At 38.7% G+C, this 20,798-nt stretch overlaps 2 protein-coding genes and 2 non-coding genes across 17 annotated transcripts in view; all 4 read left to right on the top strand.

The window, feature by feature from the left end:
• The window catches only part of LOC115429445 (ELKS/Rab6-interacting/CAST family member 1-like), a 153,496-nt gene extending 150,804 nt beyond the window's left edge, over positions 1–2,692 (top strand). For all 13 annotated transcript variants that reach the window (XM_030148867.1, XM_030148866.1, XM_030148878.1 and 10 more), the window contains one exon: positions 1,445–2,692. In XM_030148867.1, the coding sequence (XP_030004727.1) occupies positions 1,445–1,582 (138 nt within the window). In that variant the 3' untranslated portion in view covers positions 1,583–2,692. The remainder of the gene's footprint in view (positions 1–1,444) is intronic.
• A 12,589-nt stretch (positions 2,693–15,281) lies between these two features.
• trnak-cuu (transfer RNA lysine (anticodon CUU)) lies at positions 15,282–15,354 on the top strand. The gene has a single exon. It is a non-coding gene; the product is annotated as a tRNA-Lys (tRNA).
• A 226-nt stretch (positions 15,355–15,580) lies between these two features.
• On the top strand, positions 15,581–15,691 carry trnal-caa (transfer RNA leucine (anticodon CAA)). The gene is made up of 2 exons: positions 15,581–15,618; positions 15,646–15,691. It is a non-coding gene; the product is annotated as a tRNA-Leu (tRNA).
• A 278-nt stretch (positions 15,692–15,969) lies between these two features.
• wnt5b (wingless-type MMTV integration site family, member 5b) overlaps positions 15,970–20,798 on the top strand; it is a 106,279-nt gene continuing 101,450 nt past the window's right edge. For both annotated transcript variants that reach the window (XM_030149746.1, XM_030149747.1), the window contains exon 1: positions 15,970–16,413. The gene's annotated coding sequence lies outside the window, so the exon portion shown is untranslated. The remainder of the gene's footprint in view (positions 16,414–20,798) is intronic.

Here is a 20,798-nt window from a genome sequence, read left to right as displayed (position 1 = left end):
TATCTATCTATCTATCTCTCTCTCTGTTTTTTTTTTTGTGATTAAGATGTATTCTGTTCTGTTCTAAATTTTTCTGTTCTGCTTCATACATACATACATGTAATTTTGCTGAAGCATTTGATAGATTTTTTTAGGATCACTGAGCAACATTTCCATAATTTATCTTCAGCATATTCACTTGGTCTGAGCAGACACAAGTCTTCTGCATCTGTTCCTTGTCTATGTTTTCAGGCTTTTGAAAATCTACCATTTTACTCAGAATTAGTCTAACTGGGTCTTTTCGGACAGGTTGGAGGATAAATATGTAATGGATAGTGATGACCAATGGTTGATCGGATTTTACGTGGGTGTGACTGTAGTGGCTTCACTTTTCTATCACAGCCGGTCATCTGTATTTATATTTAATCTTTTAATTGGACTGAGCAGAGAGAGCTGGAAAAGGAGGGTGTGTATTATCATATTCTGCCATTTTTTCCCTGCAGCTCTAAAGGCTGTAACTAATTTAACTCCCTAAGATGAGGCTTTTGCAGGAGCCAAATGCTTAAATGTTTTAGTCAGAACTAATGCAGCAGATCTGAGGTTTCATGACTTTTACTCCCCTCTCCAAAACTCTTCTCAAGTCTCCAAAAATGCATCTTGATGGTTGCTTTCATTAGACCGTCGTTGCCAGGTAATGTCACACATGTTCTAAACTTAATGCTCCTGATTTGTGCCAAATGTCCTGATAGAAATCTGTGCTTTTCACTCTTAAATACCAGAGCCAGATTTCAATAAAAGCGGGATTGAAATAAAGGGTATATGGACATAATAATCCCACTACAACAATGTTTGAAACAGTGACATAAACTATAAACTGTTAACACATGCTCCAATAAATAAGGTAGGAAGTGATATTTGTATTTCCATTAATCATTAACGTTATTATTACTTGCAGCAGTTTTACACATGAACAAATCTGCTGTTGTGTAAAATACCACTGTGATGTCTTGGCGAAGAGATGAGAGCAAAGAGGAGAGGTTAAGACTTAACGAGGAAATATTTGCCAGTATCTGACCCAGGCTTTACACACACACACGCACACACACACACACACATATGCAGCTACATAAATGTGGGCTTGTGTTTCACGGATCTTTGAGCCGTGCTCTTATTGATACAGATGTATTGGTCATTAAGTCAGTTAGGTTTGACGTCTCGGCCCGACTGCAGCCAAAGAAAATAACATCAGCGCTCTCTCACAGAAATGTTCCACTCTTTATGGGCAGAAAGAACTACATTGTGGTGTTTTCAGATTACAGCCTGATACGTGTGCGTGTGTGTGTCACCTTAGACATGCTTCCACATCATGTGTAGCTTGTGTTGTGACTGGTTATCTTACCTCACTCTTCTTCTCTCCTACTTTTGATGTTAAATATCAAACTGTCTCTGTCTGTCTGTTTCTCAGCTGGAGGCAGAGTTGGCGCTGTGTGAAAGGGAGGGGGCGGAGCTACAGGAGTACGCCAATCAGGTCCTGCAGCAGATTGCCGACCGCTGCCCCGACATTTTGGAACAAGTCGTCAACGCCCTGGAGGATAGCTGCTGACACACATCACGTACACATCAGTAACATACAGAAAACTACACAAACACAGAACACGTGCACAAAACATTTTAACACACCAAAACGCTCCAAGCTCCCATAATCCCCTCATACACAAATCAAATCAGTGTTGCACATGGAGATGAAGAAGATTTTATCTTCCACTGCTCTCCTCATTCCTGCTCTTCTCTGCTTTTCTTCACTTGCCATCATTATGACTGAATAGCGCCAGCAGCTACTGCTCAGAGTTTTGGCATGTCATTTAATTGGAAATAGTTGATGTTTTTTTTTTTTTTTTCAGACGTTAAACATTTACTTTCTTAACTACTCCAAAACAGAAGGAGCACTCTCTCACCATATGTGACACTTCAGAGCAGCCATCTTGTGTCCTTCCAGGCAATCAGCAGTTGGACTTGTAATCATAACGTGATCTATTTTGTTTGTGGGGGGAGAAATATTTTCAACCGTATAAAAGGGTGAAAGTGAGTTGAGGTTGGCAGGTTGTTTCTGATGTCAGACTTACATGCTGTTGCCACATTGTTATTTGATTGGTTCAGATACAAAGTGTGTTTATTTCAGCTGCCTTTGGTTCTTTACATCATTTGCTGCTATCTTTTTAAACTCTTAGTTCCTCTTCCCTTCATTTCTTTTAGCTTTTTTTTCCCAGGTATCTGATGAAACACCCCAACTTGCAGCTCCTTTCCCCAGTAATCTCTAGATAGTTGTGCAAATTGTAAAGAGAAATTTAATTAACAGAAACATGGCTTTTGTCAGGGGAACGTGACATTCTTGTATTTCTTTCATCTGTTGTTTTCTATTACTGAAGAGAAGCTCAAAGACACACAATCTCGCAATACTCCCTTTATTAAAATACACCATTGTAGATGTTTTGTTTCTTTTTACGTAACAAAGAACATGTTTTGTTTAGTTATGGTGTACATGGGTTCAGATAATCCTCACGTATCCTTTTGTGACAATCCTTTTAGATTTAACATGAGGAAAAGCTGAACGTACACTTTTTTTTTTCTTTTTTTTTTCTCCTTTTTTGGGAGGGAGGGGATATAAAATAATTGTTACATAGTTTTCACTTTTGGTAATATATATATATATATATATATATATATATATATATATATATATATATATATATATATATATGTGTGTGTGTGTAAACACTAATCATGTAAGAATATTGTCATCCATTGGGTAGTACATAATGTGTCAAATCTTTTTTTGTGATTTGCAGTTAACCACAGGTTTGTTCCATAAGCAGGAGACTGTTATTGGGAACATGTATTGCACCTACACAAGGCTCTGTGTCCACGGGGAACATTCCCTCCAAATCAGTGGCTTGTTCTTGTTTACAGTGGAAATGACACTCTGATGCATGTTTCCCACAGCGCTGACAGCCTTAGCATGATTTAATTGCATACAGCACTGAACACAAGAAGTTCAAATTGTTTCAGGCAAAAGCTCTTCTAACAGTGTTATGTTTTTAGTCACAAGAGCACCGGCAAAGCCCACATGCAATCGTTTAGCGCTGCCCCCTGTAAAAGAAATACCTGGTGGACACAGAGCCCCCAGACAGGAATTTACACCACATTCTCAAATCTGATTTTTCACCCAAAGCTGAGATTAAAGAGAGGCAAACGTGAAAAAATAGGCACCTAAGCTGTGTCTTAAAAGAGCTCTAAGCCACATCGGTGTTAATGTGGAGTTTCATTTCAAAACACAGCATGTTTTGGGTGGAGAAAACACTGGTGTCTGATGGTCGAGACTCAACAGGGAAGTTTGCTCAGATGGCGCCTGTTTGGCTAAATCTAAGCAAAATCTTCAATGACACGTTGTAAAACTGTAAGGTTTCTCATTTTGGAATAAAACACCATCAGATTTGAGCTGGTGTAGCTCCAGTGGTTTGTTGTCTGTTTTATACTGATCATGTTTTGTCACTGGGAACGGTGATGACTGAGACTCCCTCTGTGACGCTGTTGTGGATTGAAAATCAGAATGAGAGAAAGAAATAAAGTATGGGTTTATCTTAACCTGGTGATGGTTGATTTTTCTCCTCTGTTTCATCACTTTGTTTTTACCTCAGCAAATGAGGTCACATGATTACTCCTGTTAGTTTGTGGATTACACAAAATCTATGGCACAGATTTTCATGACACGCGGTGGAAGTGTCGGGCATGGGCTGAGAACAAACTCTTTCATATTTGGAGCAGATCGATTTTAAGAAGAGATATAGACAGTATATAAATGGTGAACAAACCCCCGATGATGTCACTCAGTAGTAAATGAACTGTAGAGATCCACAACCTGGTGAAAAAAATCAAATAAAAAAATAAGATTAATATAAAAAAAAAGATGCACAACCTGGCATTCACACACTTGTTTTTTTGTACTTAAAAGGGTGGAGTGGAACTTCCTGAAAGCACATCAACTAACATCAAATAATTGCTACTTCATAAATATCCACACATGCAGTTGTGTGTGTACATATGCTAATTACAACTACCTGAGCTAATTAGCTGGCTAGCTGAAAGACCATATGATTCACTACACGTTAATGCTAACATAAGCTAATGCAGCTAAGTTATTGTAGTTAATGTGATGAAGTACTGGTGAACGTCTTTGTAGAATTTCATCAACTTGATAACAGCTGCTTGTCTGATCTTATTTGCTAACACAAATCAGTGGCACCAACTGACAAAAAAGGAAAATTTTAGTTATAATTTGTGGTTTAATATTATTGTGTAATGAGAAGACGAGTTGACTTGGATTTGGCAAAGGTCAGCTCTGAGTGAGTGACCTCCTGGTTTTGTATTTGACAGTTTTAAAGTCTTTGTACATCCTGGTATATTGTGTACGTGCACTGTAAAAAAAAAAAAAAAAAAAAAGACTAGAATTAACACCAAAAAGTTGTAAAATTGCAACATAAAAAAACTGTAAGTGACAATACAATGCAAAGTTGTTTATCTGAAAAAAAATTTGTGTTAACGATTAAATCAAATATAGCTGTAGTTTTTACAGGACGAGTATTTGAACAAAACCAGATTTGTATGTAGAAATTATATATTTCTATTGTTTTATTGTTGAAATAACAGCGCATTTGCTTTTTTTTTTTTTTTTTTTTAATAAAACGGTTATAAAAAAGTAAACATTTACCAATTTAACATTTTAAATTTGTAAATTAATGGGTTGGTAGAGTTGGTAGAGCAGCTTGTCCAATAACCAAAGGGTTGGTGGTTCGAATCCTGGCTCTGACTGTCCATATGTCCAAGTGTCCATGGAAGACACTGAACCCTAAACTGGTCCCAGTTGGACCTGGTGGATTTGGAAAGCGCTTTGGACACCATGAAGGTGGAGAAAATGTGCTAAATAAGTGCAGTCCATTTACCAGTTAAATCTACATGTTACTCTGTGAATATGTTTACAATTGGATGTGTTTTTTACAGTATTGTTCTGGAAACCACAGCTACCAGTTTTTTTCTGTAAAAACAACAGGAATTTTTTTACAGTGTGTGTGTGTGTGTGTGTGTGTGTGTGTGTGTGTGTGTGTCTACATGAACATCAATCCAGATCACCCTTTTTTCCTCCCACGCATACACAGCTTCACAGTGAGATTATTTTGTCTCTGACTATATGATGATGACCGAGGGCCAAGGCTTCAGATATAACTCGGAACATCTTTTTTACCTTTTCAAACTTCTCCTTTCCTTCCTGTCTTCCTCATTATCTCCTGCCTTCACACACAGACTAAACACTGCCTCTTATCTTGTCACCCACAGTTTATTTTCCTATCCGCTCACTGTAAGGACGTTATTCCAAACCCCAGTTTTCCCTATGTAGACCAGTGCCCTTTGGAAAAAACCTTTATACTGCACTCGGTTTTTGTTGCCTATACTCTCCAGAAACATCATTACAGCCGTCTTGTAGAAGTAAAATCACCAAGTGCACACACTAATATGTGCCATTATTTCCATTTGTCTGGCTTCAAGTCCGATTGATGTAGTGATCAGCTCAAACTTGTGCTTTCACAGGTTTTTGGGACTAAATGAACAAAAAAGTACAACAAACAGAGCAACATAAAGGTATGTAAAGACGTGTAGTTTTCAGCTTGCAGCAGCTCATAGTAATCACTCATCCAACTAGAAAACCTGCCTTAAAGGGCCGACCCAGCTCCACTGATCTTAACCTCGACCCCCGCCTGACCTTTGACCTCCACAGCCTAGAATTTCCAAGCAGGGATCAGAATGGCATCAGGTTATGAGGGCTGCTCTGTTTTTCACTCAATAAAACACATCAAACATGGACAAAAAACCCAACTCTTCGACGGTGTGTAAGTGTAACATACCGTTCACCTTCACATATGGCAGCGCTTTGCGTCTGTACCCAGAGTCGTGTAGAGGATCGTCTCTGCTTTCTCCATCTACTGTCCCTAATAAAAGCCAGTGGAGGGAGACCAAAGGAATGGACAGAGTGAGAAAGAGGAGGGGAAAAGAGAAACGCATGTATGACTCCCTGATTTATGTGATGGAGAAAGAGAGAGAGAAAGAGCGGAGTCACAACCCACTGAGCAGCAGACTGTAAATGGCATTTCATCATCTTGTTTCTGCTGTAGCTCTCTTATAGCTCAGCATTTCTCCCGCCTGTGTACTGTTTAGTTTCAAAACAAGAAGTGTGCAAACTACTGCTCACTTAAACAATCAAAACATGCGTCGAGACATGCACGTCTTTCAGTTTTAAGCTCTAGAGACAATCAGATGGGTTGAAAACGCAGTGTGGTGCGGCAGTGGAAACACAGAGGTAAGGTGTTTAACCCTTTATAGTTTGCTCACAGAAATACTTTCAATGTTAGTGTGTTATTGGAGAACATAACAAGAATGCATTACTTTTGTGAAATTTTTCCAAATTGTTTATTGTTATGTAGAAAATCAAGGTCAGTGAAGTTACCATATTTGGTTTCTTACCCATAAGTGGAAAAAATAAAATAAAATCGAAGAGGTATATATAAAGACTTCAGACTTCAGACTTCCTTTTTTGTCATTTAATAATGCACCATCAGTACCTTATCAAACGAATTTTCAGGTGCTTGGCTCAACAGTGTCAGTTATAAAAAATAAATAAAAACACATCTCACAAAATATATAAATAATCTAAAATACTGTAAACGTGTATATATATAAAAGTTAGATAAAAAAAAATTAAGACTAAAAGACTAAAAACTGAAGTGCATAGTGCAATAAAGTGCTTCAGATTTATTGCACTAACGGGGCAGCAGCAGATAAACAAGTGGTGCCAGGCACAACAAACCACACCCCTTGCACACATTGCTTATTTTACCATTGATCCAGCTGATGTCATCATGTATATGTGTGTGCTGATGTCAGCATATCAGTTGCCTCTATGTACAGGGTGGGGAAGCAAAATTTACAATGAACATTTAGTTGTTTTTTCTCAGCAGGCACTACGTCAATTGTTTTGAAACCAAACATATATTGATGTCATAATCATACCTAACACTATTATCCATACCTTTTCAGAAACTTTTGCCCATATGAGTAATCAGGAAAGCAAACGTCAAAGAGTGTGTGATTTGCTGAATGCACTCGTCACACCAAAGGAGATTTCAAAAATAGTTGGAGTGTCCATAAAGACTGTTTATAATGGAAAGAAGAGAATGACTATGAGCAAAACTATTACGAGAAAGTCTGGAAGATACTATTAAAGAAGAATGGGAGAAGTTGTCACCCGAATATTTGAGGAACACTTGCGCAACTTTCAGGAAGCGTGTGAAGGCAGTTATTGAGAAAGAAGGAGGACACATAGAATAAAATCATTTTCTATTATATAAATTTTCTTGTGGCAAATAAATTCTCATGACTTTCAATAAACTAATTGGTCATACACTGTCTTTCAATCCCTGCCTCAAAATATTGTAAATTTTGCTTCCCCACCCTGTATGTGCCAAATCTGAAGTAAATGGAATCAAAATTGGTGTATTATAGACATTTGAAATGCCACCCATTATAAGTAAATAGGAGGGGAAAAAATATTTTTAAAATTCATACAAAATTAGAACTTTGACCTGCTTTTCCCAAAATGTAACCACTTCTATTCTGGGTCACTGGCAATCTATAAACCTAATTTGGTATGAATTCAACAAATAGTTTTGCTGCTACAGACTTTTGATATCTTGCCCATTATAAGTGAATGGGGTAAAAAAAAGATTTTAAAGATTCATAAACAATTTGGACTTTGATCTACTGTTCCCAAAATGTAATCACTTCTATTCTGGGTCACTGGCAATCTATAAACCCAATGTGGTTTGAATTCAACACATAGTTTTGCTGGTAGAGTGTTAACAAACAAACAAGCTGAACCAAAAACAATACCCCTCGCATCCCCTTCAGGAGGCGGGGTAAAAAATACAAGAAAAACACATGTAAGGTGAAAAGAACGTCACTATTAGAACATTAGACCAACATAAGTGCTGATCCAGACCCCTGTCCACATCCACATTATCCCTTTGAACATCATTCCTTACATTAGTACCATTACTTCATGGTACCTAACAAAGCAGGTACACTCACTGTTCATGCAGACCCTGTAGACCACATTGGACCTGAGACTGGTGACTCACTGTCCTCACTGGAACTGGTGATGTCACTGTTTTGTAATGTATGTGGAAATGACCAAAAACAGGCACTTGCCCGATAAAGGGTTAAGAAGCTGAGATGGTGCAGATGAGTTGAGGATGAGGTTCTGTAGCTCCTGGACATTCACCTGATCACCAATGACCCCTCTGAGCATGATCATAGACCCCCCCCCCAATGTTCAAATAGACACACTGTATCACTGGAAGGGTTAGATTCTCCATATTGTTACTATTTGGGTATTTTTATGGAAGTCGAGAGTAATTCATCATGAAGTCAAGACATACATGGAGGATTATTCATGTTCCCTTTCATCCTGGGGTCAATTATGATTTAAAGAGTTCTGGACAGAGAACATTTCCTCATGTACAGGGCTGCAGCTTCATCATTTATAAGCTGTATTTTCATTTAGTTATACATTAATTCATTTATATAGATTTAAGTAGCATTGTTATTGTATCAACATCTGTACACTATGACATTAATGACACAATTCAACTAAAGAAAGTGATAATTCAATGCCATTTCAATAATATTTATTCTTAGTGCAACTCCGGACTCTGGAGAATTTTAACTAGTGACAAGTCAAGTCCAATGATACTTTCCTGCCCTACTCTGCGAAACAGCAACAACTCCTATTTTAAGTAATAATTTGATAATGCTACACTCAAGTTGTAACTCCGGTAATTTCCTGTTGCTGTAAAAATATTTTTCCTCAAAACCTGCAATGACTGTACAGGAAACTAATAAAATGCTAGGACAAAACTTTTGTTTGTTTTATCCTGCTGGGAGCACCAGATGGACAGATTCAGCTCACAGAAGGCAGCCCTGCTCTACTGGTACTGTATTAGCAGCAATGGAATTCATGCAAGAACTTCTGCAAACCCAGAGAGTGTGAGTGGGAGAACTTAACCACTTTAGCATATTTTATGTTTCTGTTCAGATACAGTGAAGGGCCTAAGTTGTTTCAAAAAAAGCGATGGAAGCGATTAAGTTGAAAGAGGAAAAAACTGTTCATCTGTGAACTCCAAAACCTCTTTGTGGATCGCCATCAGTTTTGTCTAAGATGCCAGAGTTAAGAACAGACTTCCTCTTCACCAAAGTCAATTAATACTGCTGAAAGAACAGATGATTTTTAAAGAATGGTTATGTATTGTCCATTATACAGCTCTGATAAGAGACCACTGCAAAATTATCACTTTCTCTGATTTTATCATTTATAGGTGTGTGTATGAGTAAAATGAACATTTTTGTTTTATTCTCTAAACTACTGACAACATTTCTCCCAAATTCCAAATAAAAATATTGTTATTTAGAGCATGTATTTGCAGAACACGACGCATGGTCAAATAAAAAGATGCAGTGTTTTCAGACCTCAAATAATGCAAAGAACCAGTTCATATTCATTTCTAAATAACACAATACTAATGTTGTAACTTGGTAAAAGTTCAGACATCAATATTTGGTGGAATAACGCTGGTTTTCAATGACAGCTTTCATGTGTCTTGTCTCTCCTCCATTGCTGTTGGATGACTTTATGCAGCTCCTGGCAGAGAAATTCAAGAAGCTCAGACATGTTCCATGGTTTATGACCATCCATGTTCCTCCAGAAGTTTTCAAAGTGGGTTCAGGTCTGCAGATTGGGCTGGTCATGACAGGGTCTTCATCTGGTGGTCCGTCATCCACACCTTTATGGACCTAGCTGAGGCCAGGAGCATTGTCCTGATAGAAGAACCAGTCCTCAGAGTTTGGGAACATTGTCAGAGCAGTAGTCCAGTAATTTTCAATAGTTATTTTTGGATTCCAGTTACTAATTATAGATTAAACAAATTAAGCAGGAATTCAAACCAGCTGTAGAAATCGACTCAATTATTGCCAGAATTTATATAAAGATAGCTTTGCAGCACCTGGAGGGTTCAAATTAATTTTTTTTTAACTGTTAGGGTCCAAATACACAAATAAATGAACCAAAGACTAATAAAAGTGGGTTTAGCTAAATATAACCCCTTTAAACATTTTAGATCAATAGATGCTTTTGGTCAACGGTGGATGTTTGGGTCTTTATGGGTTAAAAGTGCTAAAAAAACAAAGTGAAAATGTGAGGCCTAATGTTGACTAACCAAGTAAAAAATCAACTTGTGACATATTCACATCCTCAGTCCTGTTCACAGTACACTGAATGAACTACCTTTGAATTGTTTTAGGATGTTCTACACATTTAAAAGTCCATGTGTTTCTGTGAGAATATATGTGTGTGTCCCCTTTCACACACAAATATGCCAAGGTTTTTCTTTGTACAGATCACGTGTTGATAAGATCCCACTGATATCGATTGTTCACAACACAAAAAAACACAGATGTCCTTGAGATAACATGGGTTTGTTTGCACATGTGCATAGTTAAAAGACTATGTGCAGCATATCCTGTCTTTCCATATGAATATATGTATATCCAGGGGAGGACTGGGACACAGGAGGGACCAGAGGAGACGAATTTTTTTTTTCAAGTGAGTGACTGCAGAGGAAGTGGGGAGGGCTAGCGCTGGCTTTGAGACGATGTGGTTTCAATCATCACACATCACATCACACATGACTGAAAAGAAAAAGAAAGAGAGAGTGACGGGGAGAAAGAGAAAACAGAGAGAGGAAAGGGAGGGCAGAGACCAAAACAAACAGCAGCTCTGTTTAACACACATTCACAGTGTATTATCACAGTTTTATAGATCAATAATTAATAATGTCAGTGTGCTTTGAAGGCATAACCTGTCTCCTTGTGTGTTTTTTAATGTTTACTCTTTGCATCCAGATTTGGCGTTAGATTCCCAGATGAATGGTTTATAAAGTAAATGAAAATTTGAAGCTGAAGGTGGGATAAATGGAATAAAGAGGGAGGGAGGGAGGGAGGGGAGGAGGGAGGGAGGGAGGGAGGGAGGGAGGGAGGGAGGGGAGGATGGAGAGAGCTGGTGAGTTGTAGGAAAAAACAGTTGAGAGGAAATAAAAACAATGTGAGAGGAGTGGAGCTCCTAAAATAAGCTGTTAGCCACTGACAGTCTAAATATCCACTAACACTGATGACATTTTCCTCCTTCCTCTGTTCCTCTGATTCACTATAATAAACCAGAAGAGAAGAGAAAATGTGAACAGTCTCTGAACTCTACACATCTTCACAGTGGATAAGATGACAGACTTAAGGACGACTTCTTCCACACCAAAGAGAAATAGTCAAATACAACTAAAACATTTCTGATCTGATCAGCATTTAGTTCATATTTTATATTATTTATATTCTATCATATCTTATAATCATATCTATCATATAAACTGTTGCAATAATAAGTTAACATTGAAGGCTATGACTCTTCTTCACAACCTGATGCAATATCACTTTTCTTCATTGCGCAGTTTAGTACAATACAATGGTAATCAATACATTAATTCACTGATTGTGCAGACCAGCAGCATTGTACCCGTGGTGCCATTGTATGATAGCATGATAAGTAGAACTTGACTGCCAGCACTATCCATTTGTAAACTACCATTTAATCCTGCATTGTGCAGGTAATAATTTGAGCCAACATGTGAGGCATGAAAGGAAGAGCATGTATTTGTTTGGCCTGTCAAGCATGATTAAATTCATACAGCAGCAGTGAACTGCAGCCTTCACATTGTAGCATCGTCTGCTAGCAGTAGAAATTTCATGAACGGCAGCGTAGCCACTTCCGAAAATGGAGTATGGCAGCAGGGATGAAGAATTCAAAGTAGAGAGAGGCTAAAATCGCCGAGCATACCGCACCACATTTGAATACGGACATTAAATTGTGCCTAGTAGATAGTCAGGTAATGTTTCTATTCATTTGGCAAGTTTGGCGGCGATCGGGCCTGTGAATGCTGAGGAAAATCCGTACAAACGTCCTCATGTGCTGCGACATCGATCGATCAGACACAGAATGTGCATTACATAGTAGGATGTTCATTAGAGCTCAGAGTAAAGTTGAAGGTTATTATATCAAAAACAGCGCAAACAGAAGAAAAAAATGACTTTTTTTAATCAAAATATATCATTAACTGAATATAAAACAACTGCCTCCATCTCCATCTGGGTGACACAGTGGTGCAGCGGATAGCACTCGTGCTTCACAGCAAGAAGGTCCTGGGTTCCCTTCCAACACCAGTCGACAGGGGTGGGAGTTTGCATGTTCTCCCCGTGTCTGCGTGGGTTCTCTCCAGGTACTCCAGCTTCCTCCTACCATCCAAAGACATGCACTGATAGGTTAACTGGTTAATCTAAATTACCCATTGGTGTGAATGTGAGAGTGATTGTTCGTCTCTATATGTTCAGCCCTGTGATGAACTGGTGAAATGTCCAGGGTGTACCCCGCCTTCGCCCATAAGCAAATGGGATAGGCTCCAAGTGACCCCCGTGACCCTAGTGAGGATAAAGCGGGTTCAGATAATGAATGAATGAATGAATGCCTCCATCTACTATCATCTGTCAAACTCCATGGGTTTTACTGGTGAATCAAAGTTGTAGAAGATGACGGGGTTTCCACGGTAACTACGGAGCCTCTGAACGTCCAAATGGGTCATATCTGATGACCATGAAAAGATGACAAACTGTATTTTACACCAATTGTTTACATGTATTGATAGGATTAGTGGATTAACAGTGGTATTAAACAGTTTAGATCAGTAGATGGTTTTGGTTTGATCTTTTTTTTTTTTTCAACTGTACAATATGTTGTGTAAATGTACTGCTGCTATTTGTACATATTTTGTTACACATATATTGTATATATTAGTTTTTTTGTCTGTTTATTAGGAATCCTGTTTTTATACAATTATAGTTTAGTTTCTTTCTTGCTTTATTTGCACTGTGTGGGATTAGACTCAATTTCATTGTGCCTTGTGTATAATGATAATAAAAATTCTAAACAGGTCTATATGAGTTTATTGACTCAGAGAAACTAACTACAATCTTTTCTTGTTGTTTATATGAGTGGATTGAGAGGTGATCCTGCAGATTCTGCATTCCAGTAACCAAATATTAACTAAAAAGATCTGCTAAATTCTAATAATGTTACATAAATATACATAGTGAATTTCCCTCAAATCACAAATGTATTATTAACTTTCTTGTGGTGGTCAGCCTGGCCAAGTGGTCTTAAGGATTCAAATGGGACTGTTGGTCTCCAAATGGGGGTGTGGGTTGAATCCCACTCCTGACAGTATTTTAATCCCATTTTATCAGGTGACATAACCAAGCATTTTCTGTATCAAGTGTGACGGCCCCAGGGCCTCTGTGCTGCCTGTCTGTGTGTCTGTGGATATGCTATCTTCCCCTGCAGTAGCTGCGTCAGTGTGTGCAAAGGTGGAGTCTGGGAATCGGGAACACCTGCGGCTGATTGGTTCCCAGTCTGTAAAGGATGGCAGTCCAGACCATACTCTCTCTCTGCCACCAGCTGGAGGCTCAGCCCGAGCCACCTTTTGTTTTATTGTACTTTGTGTTCTGGTTATGGTTTCGTTGGCACTTATTCGTTACTTTGTAAAATAAATCACGTTTAGCATTGATCCTCCGTCCTCCGTCTGATATTTCTGTTGTGGTCCCTGAGCCAGACCATAACACAAGTGGCAATGTAAAGACATGCTAACTCTGTTTTTGTTCTAAAAGTGCAAGACAAATGAGACTCACTAAATTCAGTCACTCATCACCATTTTCATTCATCATTCTTTAAAGGAGACACTTTTTAAAGCTTTGAGTCCAATATGTCACCACTTTGAACATACGGTAAAGAACTCACTGAAGAGAGAAAAGTTTGTCATTGACCACATGTTTGTATCACTGCAGCCCAGTGTTCCAAACTGCACCTTGAAAGGTCCAGGGGAAGGAAATCAGTAGAAAAAATATCAGCATGTCTCTTAAACAGTACAGCAGTCAATGAAACAACAAACTGCATTATATTCAGACATGTTGTGCATGTGGGTGCTGGCATTATTGTATATGTATTTCGGCTAAAATTTACTTAGGGGGTCCAATGAGTGGCCATTTTTGTCAAAAAAAGAAAAAAAAAAGTTGGAAGAAATGCATAGAACTGTGTTGAAATAATGCTTATCCATTTGTGCACAGACTACTGATATTATTTGACAGTGGAAGCTCTATTTTCAGAAATATTGGATTTTGAATAGCACATGTATGTGAAAACTTTTGCTGGTGGACGGACGTGACAGTGCATGGACATGACATTACCCATGAAGATCTGGTCAGTACCCGTACTTTATTAGTACTAAACTTATATACTTACTATTGCTAATTCTCCTCTTATTCATAAATGTTAGTATTGTGGATCTAAAACAATAACAGTTGAACAAAAACACAAAATGTGGCAGTGGACGGATGTGACATGGTTGTTACAGATCCCATCATACTGATGCTCGGCAGCCATGTCACCGTTTCCACAAATGATCCCTGTGCAAAAACTAGTATCATAATTATTTATTGTATAGTTTATCATCATACTAAAGAGTAAATAACAATATAGAATTGTTATTTCTTTATAAAAATGCTTATTATTAGAAAAGTGTAGATTTAAAAAGTGACATGTGACATTCTTAATGTATGTATTGGTGTAACATAAGCAGGATGGATCAGCACCATACTCCATACTGAATCTGTAAAAATAAAACATGTGATATGTAGGATATAATCTTGTAAGAAAAATTGGGGAATCTAAAAGAATAGAATATTTGTTTTTCAGGTAAATTCAGTCAAAATATTACCTGGCCATTTGTGACATGAAAATATAGCATAAATTGTGATGAAATTGGACATTTTTGAGCTGAAAACATAGTTCATGTGACCATCAACATGTTGAACAGAACTGAAATCCTGTACATTTGCATAACTTGCATTTACCAACACAAAGTTCCTTTGGGGATTCACTTATATTGATTTCTCATGCACAAAGACATAAATAAGACCTCTAAGCAAATTTTAAGTTTAGATTTAACGAAGAGCCGGTGAATTTTATTGAATTATGACTCTTTTTCACAGCCCGGCTAGCTCAGTCGGTAGAGCATGAGACTCTTAATCTCAGGGTCGTGGGTTCGAGCCCCACGTTGGGCGAACAGATTTTATCTGAACCAGCGTGACTGTGTCCTACCCACGTGTTTCAAAAGTAGTCATTACATTACGTGTGTGAGGTGTGTTGTTTTTCATGATAAACTTGGTGTTCGAGCCTGTGTTAATCATAATGAAATCCAGTGAAAACCATCATACATACAAGAATACTACATAATCTGACCCACTGTGGGCTTTGGTAAAACTTGTCTGGTTTTTATTGAACTTCACCGTCAGGATGGCCGAGCGGTCTAAGGCGCCAGACTCAAGGACAAACTCCTTCCACTCTGATGGGGCTTCTGGTCTCCGAATGGAGGCGTGGGTTCAAATCCCACTCCTGACAATGTCTTTTTAAGTTCATCTAAAGTGTCTGCTAATGTGACAGGCATTCATGTACCCCCCCCCCCCCCCCCCCCCCGTGGGCAGGCGGACACCCTCCACATCAGACCAGACCGGAGTCGTCCCACAGCACAGACAGAAAACACGCACTGTGGACTTCAGAGCTCCTTTGTTTGACGCGGCTTTCTCTCAAACTTGTCTCTGGTCTCACACGACGCGTAAAACTTTGCAGAGCCTCCTCCCTCCTCCCTCCTCCTCCTCCTCCTCCTCCTCCTCCTCCCTCTCCTCATTCCCTTCGTGCGTAATTATCCTTCAGAGCTTTTGGAAACTTATGATGGCCGTGAAGAAATCTGACTTTATTCCTGACACCTGTTGCTGAGGACTGGGGCCGTCTGTCCCCTCTGAGCCTTCATTTACGCCTTTTCCAGGACAGGTCGGAACTTTTTGCGGACTGACAGGTTCACGGAGGCTACTCTGCTCTTCTGTACATTCCCATAACTTGTGCGTTTGGACTTCAGAGCGTTTCAGAAGAAGACTTTCTCGCCTTTTGATCCTGTAAACCAAAGCTGGGCAGGTTTTCCTCAGACCCAGTCCACCGGTGTGTCTGTAGTTTCCATACCGGACAGCACAACACCACTTTTGGGACTTGAGCGCTTCTGATGGTTGCAGAAGAAACTTTTTTCTTGCGGAGCTGAACAACAACTGGAGTCCAACAGAGCAGAGCAGGTAAGGGAAACGTTTTTTTTACGACTTCATGAAACGTCTGAAAGTTGGACATGTAGAATGAAAGTATTTTAATGTTAATATAAACTGACACAAAGAGCGCAGATGACTGCGTAATTTAGCACCAGGATGTCTGCGATCCATACATTTCCAGTGTGTTCTGTTGGTTTAAGAGTTAAACTAATATGTGCATGAAAGATTGATTATATTTTATATATTTTTCTGTTTCCTGTTTTTCTGTACAAAAACTTTAATAGCACGCAGATTTGTATTGTGGTTCAGATAACACTTGGACTTGATGAGACTTGGAAAAGTTTTGTGCGCGCTCTGCTCAGGCTACATCCTGTCAGGTCCATGTGAAAAACTTGGCTTAAACTCGGTCCACTCGGGTTTTGGACTTTGCTCTTTCTGAACTTGTAGACGTTTTGTCCCCACAATGTTTCCGTTGTCACAGTCTACTTACAGAATGGGGTTATTTCATGGCTTTGGCTCCATATGACAGTGGTAACATGCAGTGTGTGTGTGTGTGTGTGTGTGTGTGTGTGTGTGTGTGTGTGTGTGTGTGTGTGTGTGTGTGTGTGAGATCTGCCAACCTCATCGGCCTAAATGAAGGCAGCCCTCTTGCTTTGCGGTGAAGACCAGGACTATTTTGGTCGAAATGTTGCACAAATGTTTCTCTCAGTTTGCAGAGGTTGCTGTGCCTTCATCTGGGCCAGAGGCTGAATGGCATCTCAACACCCACTGATACAAGTCTGACTGCAGCCAAGAGTCACCTTCATTTACACTTTTATTACAAATACACAAGCTGGGGCAGCATCCACAACTTGGGAAGCAACATGTGATCTGTGTGAAAGTTAGTGTAATACCTAAATGTACAGATCTGTGTGCTGTAGGCTGTAGGCAGCCGCTGAAAGTCACAGGACAGCAGGAAAAGGAGATTAGAAACACTCCGCATGGAAAGAAATGTCATGTCGAAAATCATTTGAAGCTTAAGTAGTGCAAAGACATTTTTGTAGACAAAAAAAAGTCCAAGGTCTTAGAAAAGCAGATTGAGTGTGAAAATGGGCTGATGTTTGTTTTTTCAATGCGATATAAGGATTTTATTTGACTGGCTAACATTCTGTAGATAAAATCACGTGAAAAACACAGTCCAAATATATGTACAGTTCAGACTGTATATTTTAGTTTTATTCTTCTTTACTTAGCTTTTATTGGGTGACTTTTAAACCCAAATCTGTTTAATTTCCAACAATTAAACATCAGTCATTAGAAAATATGAGAATATATTACAGTTTCAACTTTATGTTGCTGAGGTAGAGCACAGATAATAATAATAATAATAATAATAATAATATGATCAGAGGACATTGATAGATAAATCAGCTCAGTATCATCATGAAAACCATAAGAGAACATGCAAAGTACGCAAACAATCCGCCACATTCAGTCATATTAATGCAAGACAATGCAGCTACATATACATTTACTCTAAAAGGGTTCATAAACCTCATAATAAACTGAAGACAGAATCAGAAAACATTTGTCTTCATACTTTATGTAATGTAATTAATTAACTAGAACCAAAAAGAGCATCATGGCTTTGGATTCACGATAAATTTTTAGTTCGTAAAAAGTAGACAAAGCAAAGAAAATGGAGTTTTTCTGTGTGTGTGTGTGTGTGTGTGTGTGTGTGTGTGTGTGTGTGTGTGTGCGCACATGCGAAGACAGAGTCTGAGATTCATTTTCATCATGTGTTGCTGCAGACGAGCTGAGGTGGTCTCTGGTGGGGACATCTCCGGTTCACTTTGCACTTCTTATGGCTTTCCGTCTGAAACCCACATGAGCTGTGGACCGAACTGACAGCTGGGCTGATAAACCCTGTAAGAGGAGAGGAGCTGTGTGTACGTGGATGTGTGTGTGGAGGGCAGATAGTAACGTTAGATGTGCAGATAGAGGTGGTGAAAAGTGCTGCTGTCAACAGGTTAGCCATTAGAGAGAGATAATCTCTCTTCCTCCTCCTTCCCTGTCGACCAAGTCAACTTCTGTTCTTTCTCTTCCTCCCTCTTGTTTCATTCATGTCTTTTCTGTCCAGAACTTCAGATTTTCTTTGTGTCCCCATTTTTCTGTTTTGTGCACATGTCTGTTCTTTCATTTCGGATTAGATGTATACCAGTAGAAATAGTACTACTAGTATTAGCACCACTAGTAGAATGTCCATGTACTATCAGGCTTCTTAAATGGGCATATTAACTTGTAGCTCTTAAGGTAAAGATTGCATTTACTAAAACAGTTATCCAGTAAGTCAAATGTGGTTCATTTCAGATATGCACAATTTTTTTTAGGGATAAAGAACAGGGATCAAATCAGCTGATAAAAAAGTTTGCCTCTCAAAACATTTAGATATTTTCACCTCAGATGAAGGATTAAATAGTCTTATCCCTGCGATCAAGCCTGTTATGTGAAGATTATAAGGCTGTTTGCCACAAAGCCTCCTTATGGAGTTGAAATATTTGCCATATAAATCTTTTCTCGCTCTTGGCAGTAGTTTTTTCACCAACACAATTTGCCAACATGTAAATAACAGATCAGTGTTTCACAAAGTCTAAAAAATCTGTTGTTTGTAGAATGAATACATGTGGAGGTGTACATCTTCGTCATTTCTGTCTTTGCATACCTCCATCTGTCTGTCTGCGTGTCTCCACTCCAAATGCTGAGAAAGACCTTTTCTTTTCCCAAACACAGAAGTGCAGCTTAAGTGTCTTGTCCCTCGGGACTGGGTAATTAGCCGAGGAGAGTAAGTGTGTGTCTGTGTGTGTCTCCGTGTGAGACATTTGAGAAGATGGGGCGTCTGCGAACATCAGCGGATCAACTTGATTCAGGAGTGTTTTGTCGAGTGTGTTCTGCATGTTGAGGTACAACAGATGAGAGGTTAGGGGTCCTCATGAAAACAGGACCAGGTGGGACTCACATGTAGCCTTGAATGTGTGAATAGGTGTGAGTTTCTTTGTGTGTCTGAGAGAAGGGTTAACACGGTGTATACGTGTGTTTTAGCTCACACAGACGGTGGTCCATGTGAAGAGGATGGCCTCTTCATCTCCTCTGTTGAAGAGGCACAATGTTAAACGCTGGTCTGTGATTGGATGAATGGAATCCTGTGAATGCCACTCAGGATGTGGTTGAGAGGCTTCGTTTGTAGTTGTTTCTGTCTGTTGGATGGTTGCTCATAGGTGTACATTTTATAGAGAAGCTAATAAGTTCAGTTACCTCATGTGTCCAAGGTTTCGCTTTTTTAAACAGACGTACAATACTGTGTAAAAGCCTTAGTCCACCTTTAGCTCTTTTGTTTTTTCAGGGTTGAAATGAACGTATTCATTTCTCTTTTTTTTCCAGATACAAGAAAATACACAAAATAAGACATGTAAAAATATATGAAACATAATTCTGTGCACAGCCTTAAAAGACACACAAATCTGAAGTAGATGGTTGTAAAGGTTATGTGACTATTTAGTGTGACCTCTGACCCCATGACAAGAAGCAGCACAAACAGTTAGAAACATCTGACATGCGCTGAATAAAACCTGGTGTAAAGCAGAGAAAATTAATGCAATAAATCTAATGTTTTCTCAAGATATGTTAAGTGCAAAGGGAGGTCACACTATCTATGACCACTTTGGTTTCATAGACGCTGTTTTACCTGAACCTTTTGTTTTTACTGCTGTAAATACTTCACATATATCAGACTAGATCTTAATACAGCGACTGAGAAATGCAAATGTGTGGTCAGTGAACCTTACTAACCCAACAAAACTAAGACGTTTGCACAACACTCTGCATTCCTTTTTCTAATATTATAGAAGAATATTCATATTTTTTAAAAAGGGATTTTAAATACCATTTTTAAGAATGCACAAAACAAAGCACACTTAAATACAAGCCATGTGTAAAAAGGTGATTACAATGTTACTTATCTTGCTTTTAAGGGCATTTATATATTTAATACAGGTCCTGCTTAAAGGAAAAATTCATGTTCACGATTCTGTTGTAAGTAGTGTGTAATCACTCAAAAATGACAGTTGTGTTTTCATTACTTTGAGGCAGTAAGTCGCTCTTCATCTTCTAAGTAATGTGTTAACTCATCCTTTTTACATTTTCTAACAGGTGCCATCTAGCAGTCATGTACATTATTGTCACTTGCTAAGTTTCAGTACAGACCTGGGTTATTAATCCTTTAAAATGTCCAGAAAAGACAAAACAAGTACTGGCTTTAATGAGGGACTTCACATTCATGTCACTAAATATCACCCAGTGAACCTTTAAGTAACTTATTGGATATAACATACACATATATGTAGCACCTATGTTGATGCATATATTTTTAAATTCATCTA

This window comes from Sphaeramia orbicularis, chromosome 12 (assembly GCF_902148855.1).
Source record: "Sphaeramia orbicularis chromosome 12, fSphaOr1.1, whole genome shotgun sequence".
Classification (NCBI taxonomy): Eukaryota; Metazoa; Chordata; class Actinopteri; order Kurtiformes; family Apogonidae; genus Sphaeramia; species Sphaeramia orbicularis.
Note: the sequence above shows the minus strand (reverse complement) of the source record. Positions and strands in the feature narration are given on the sequence as shown.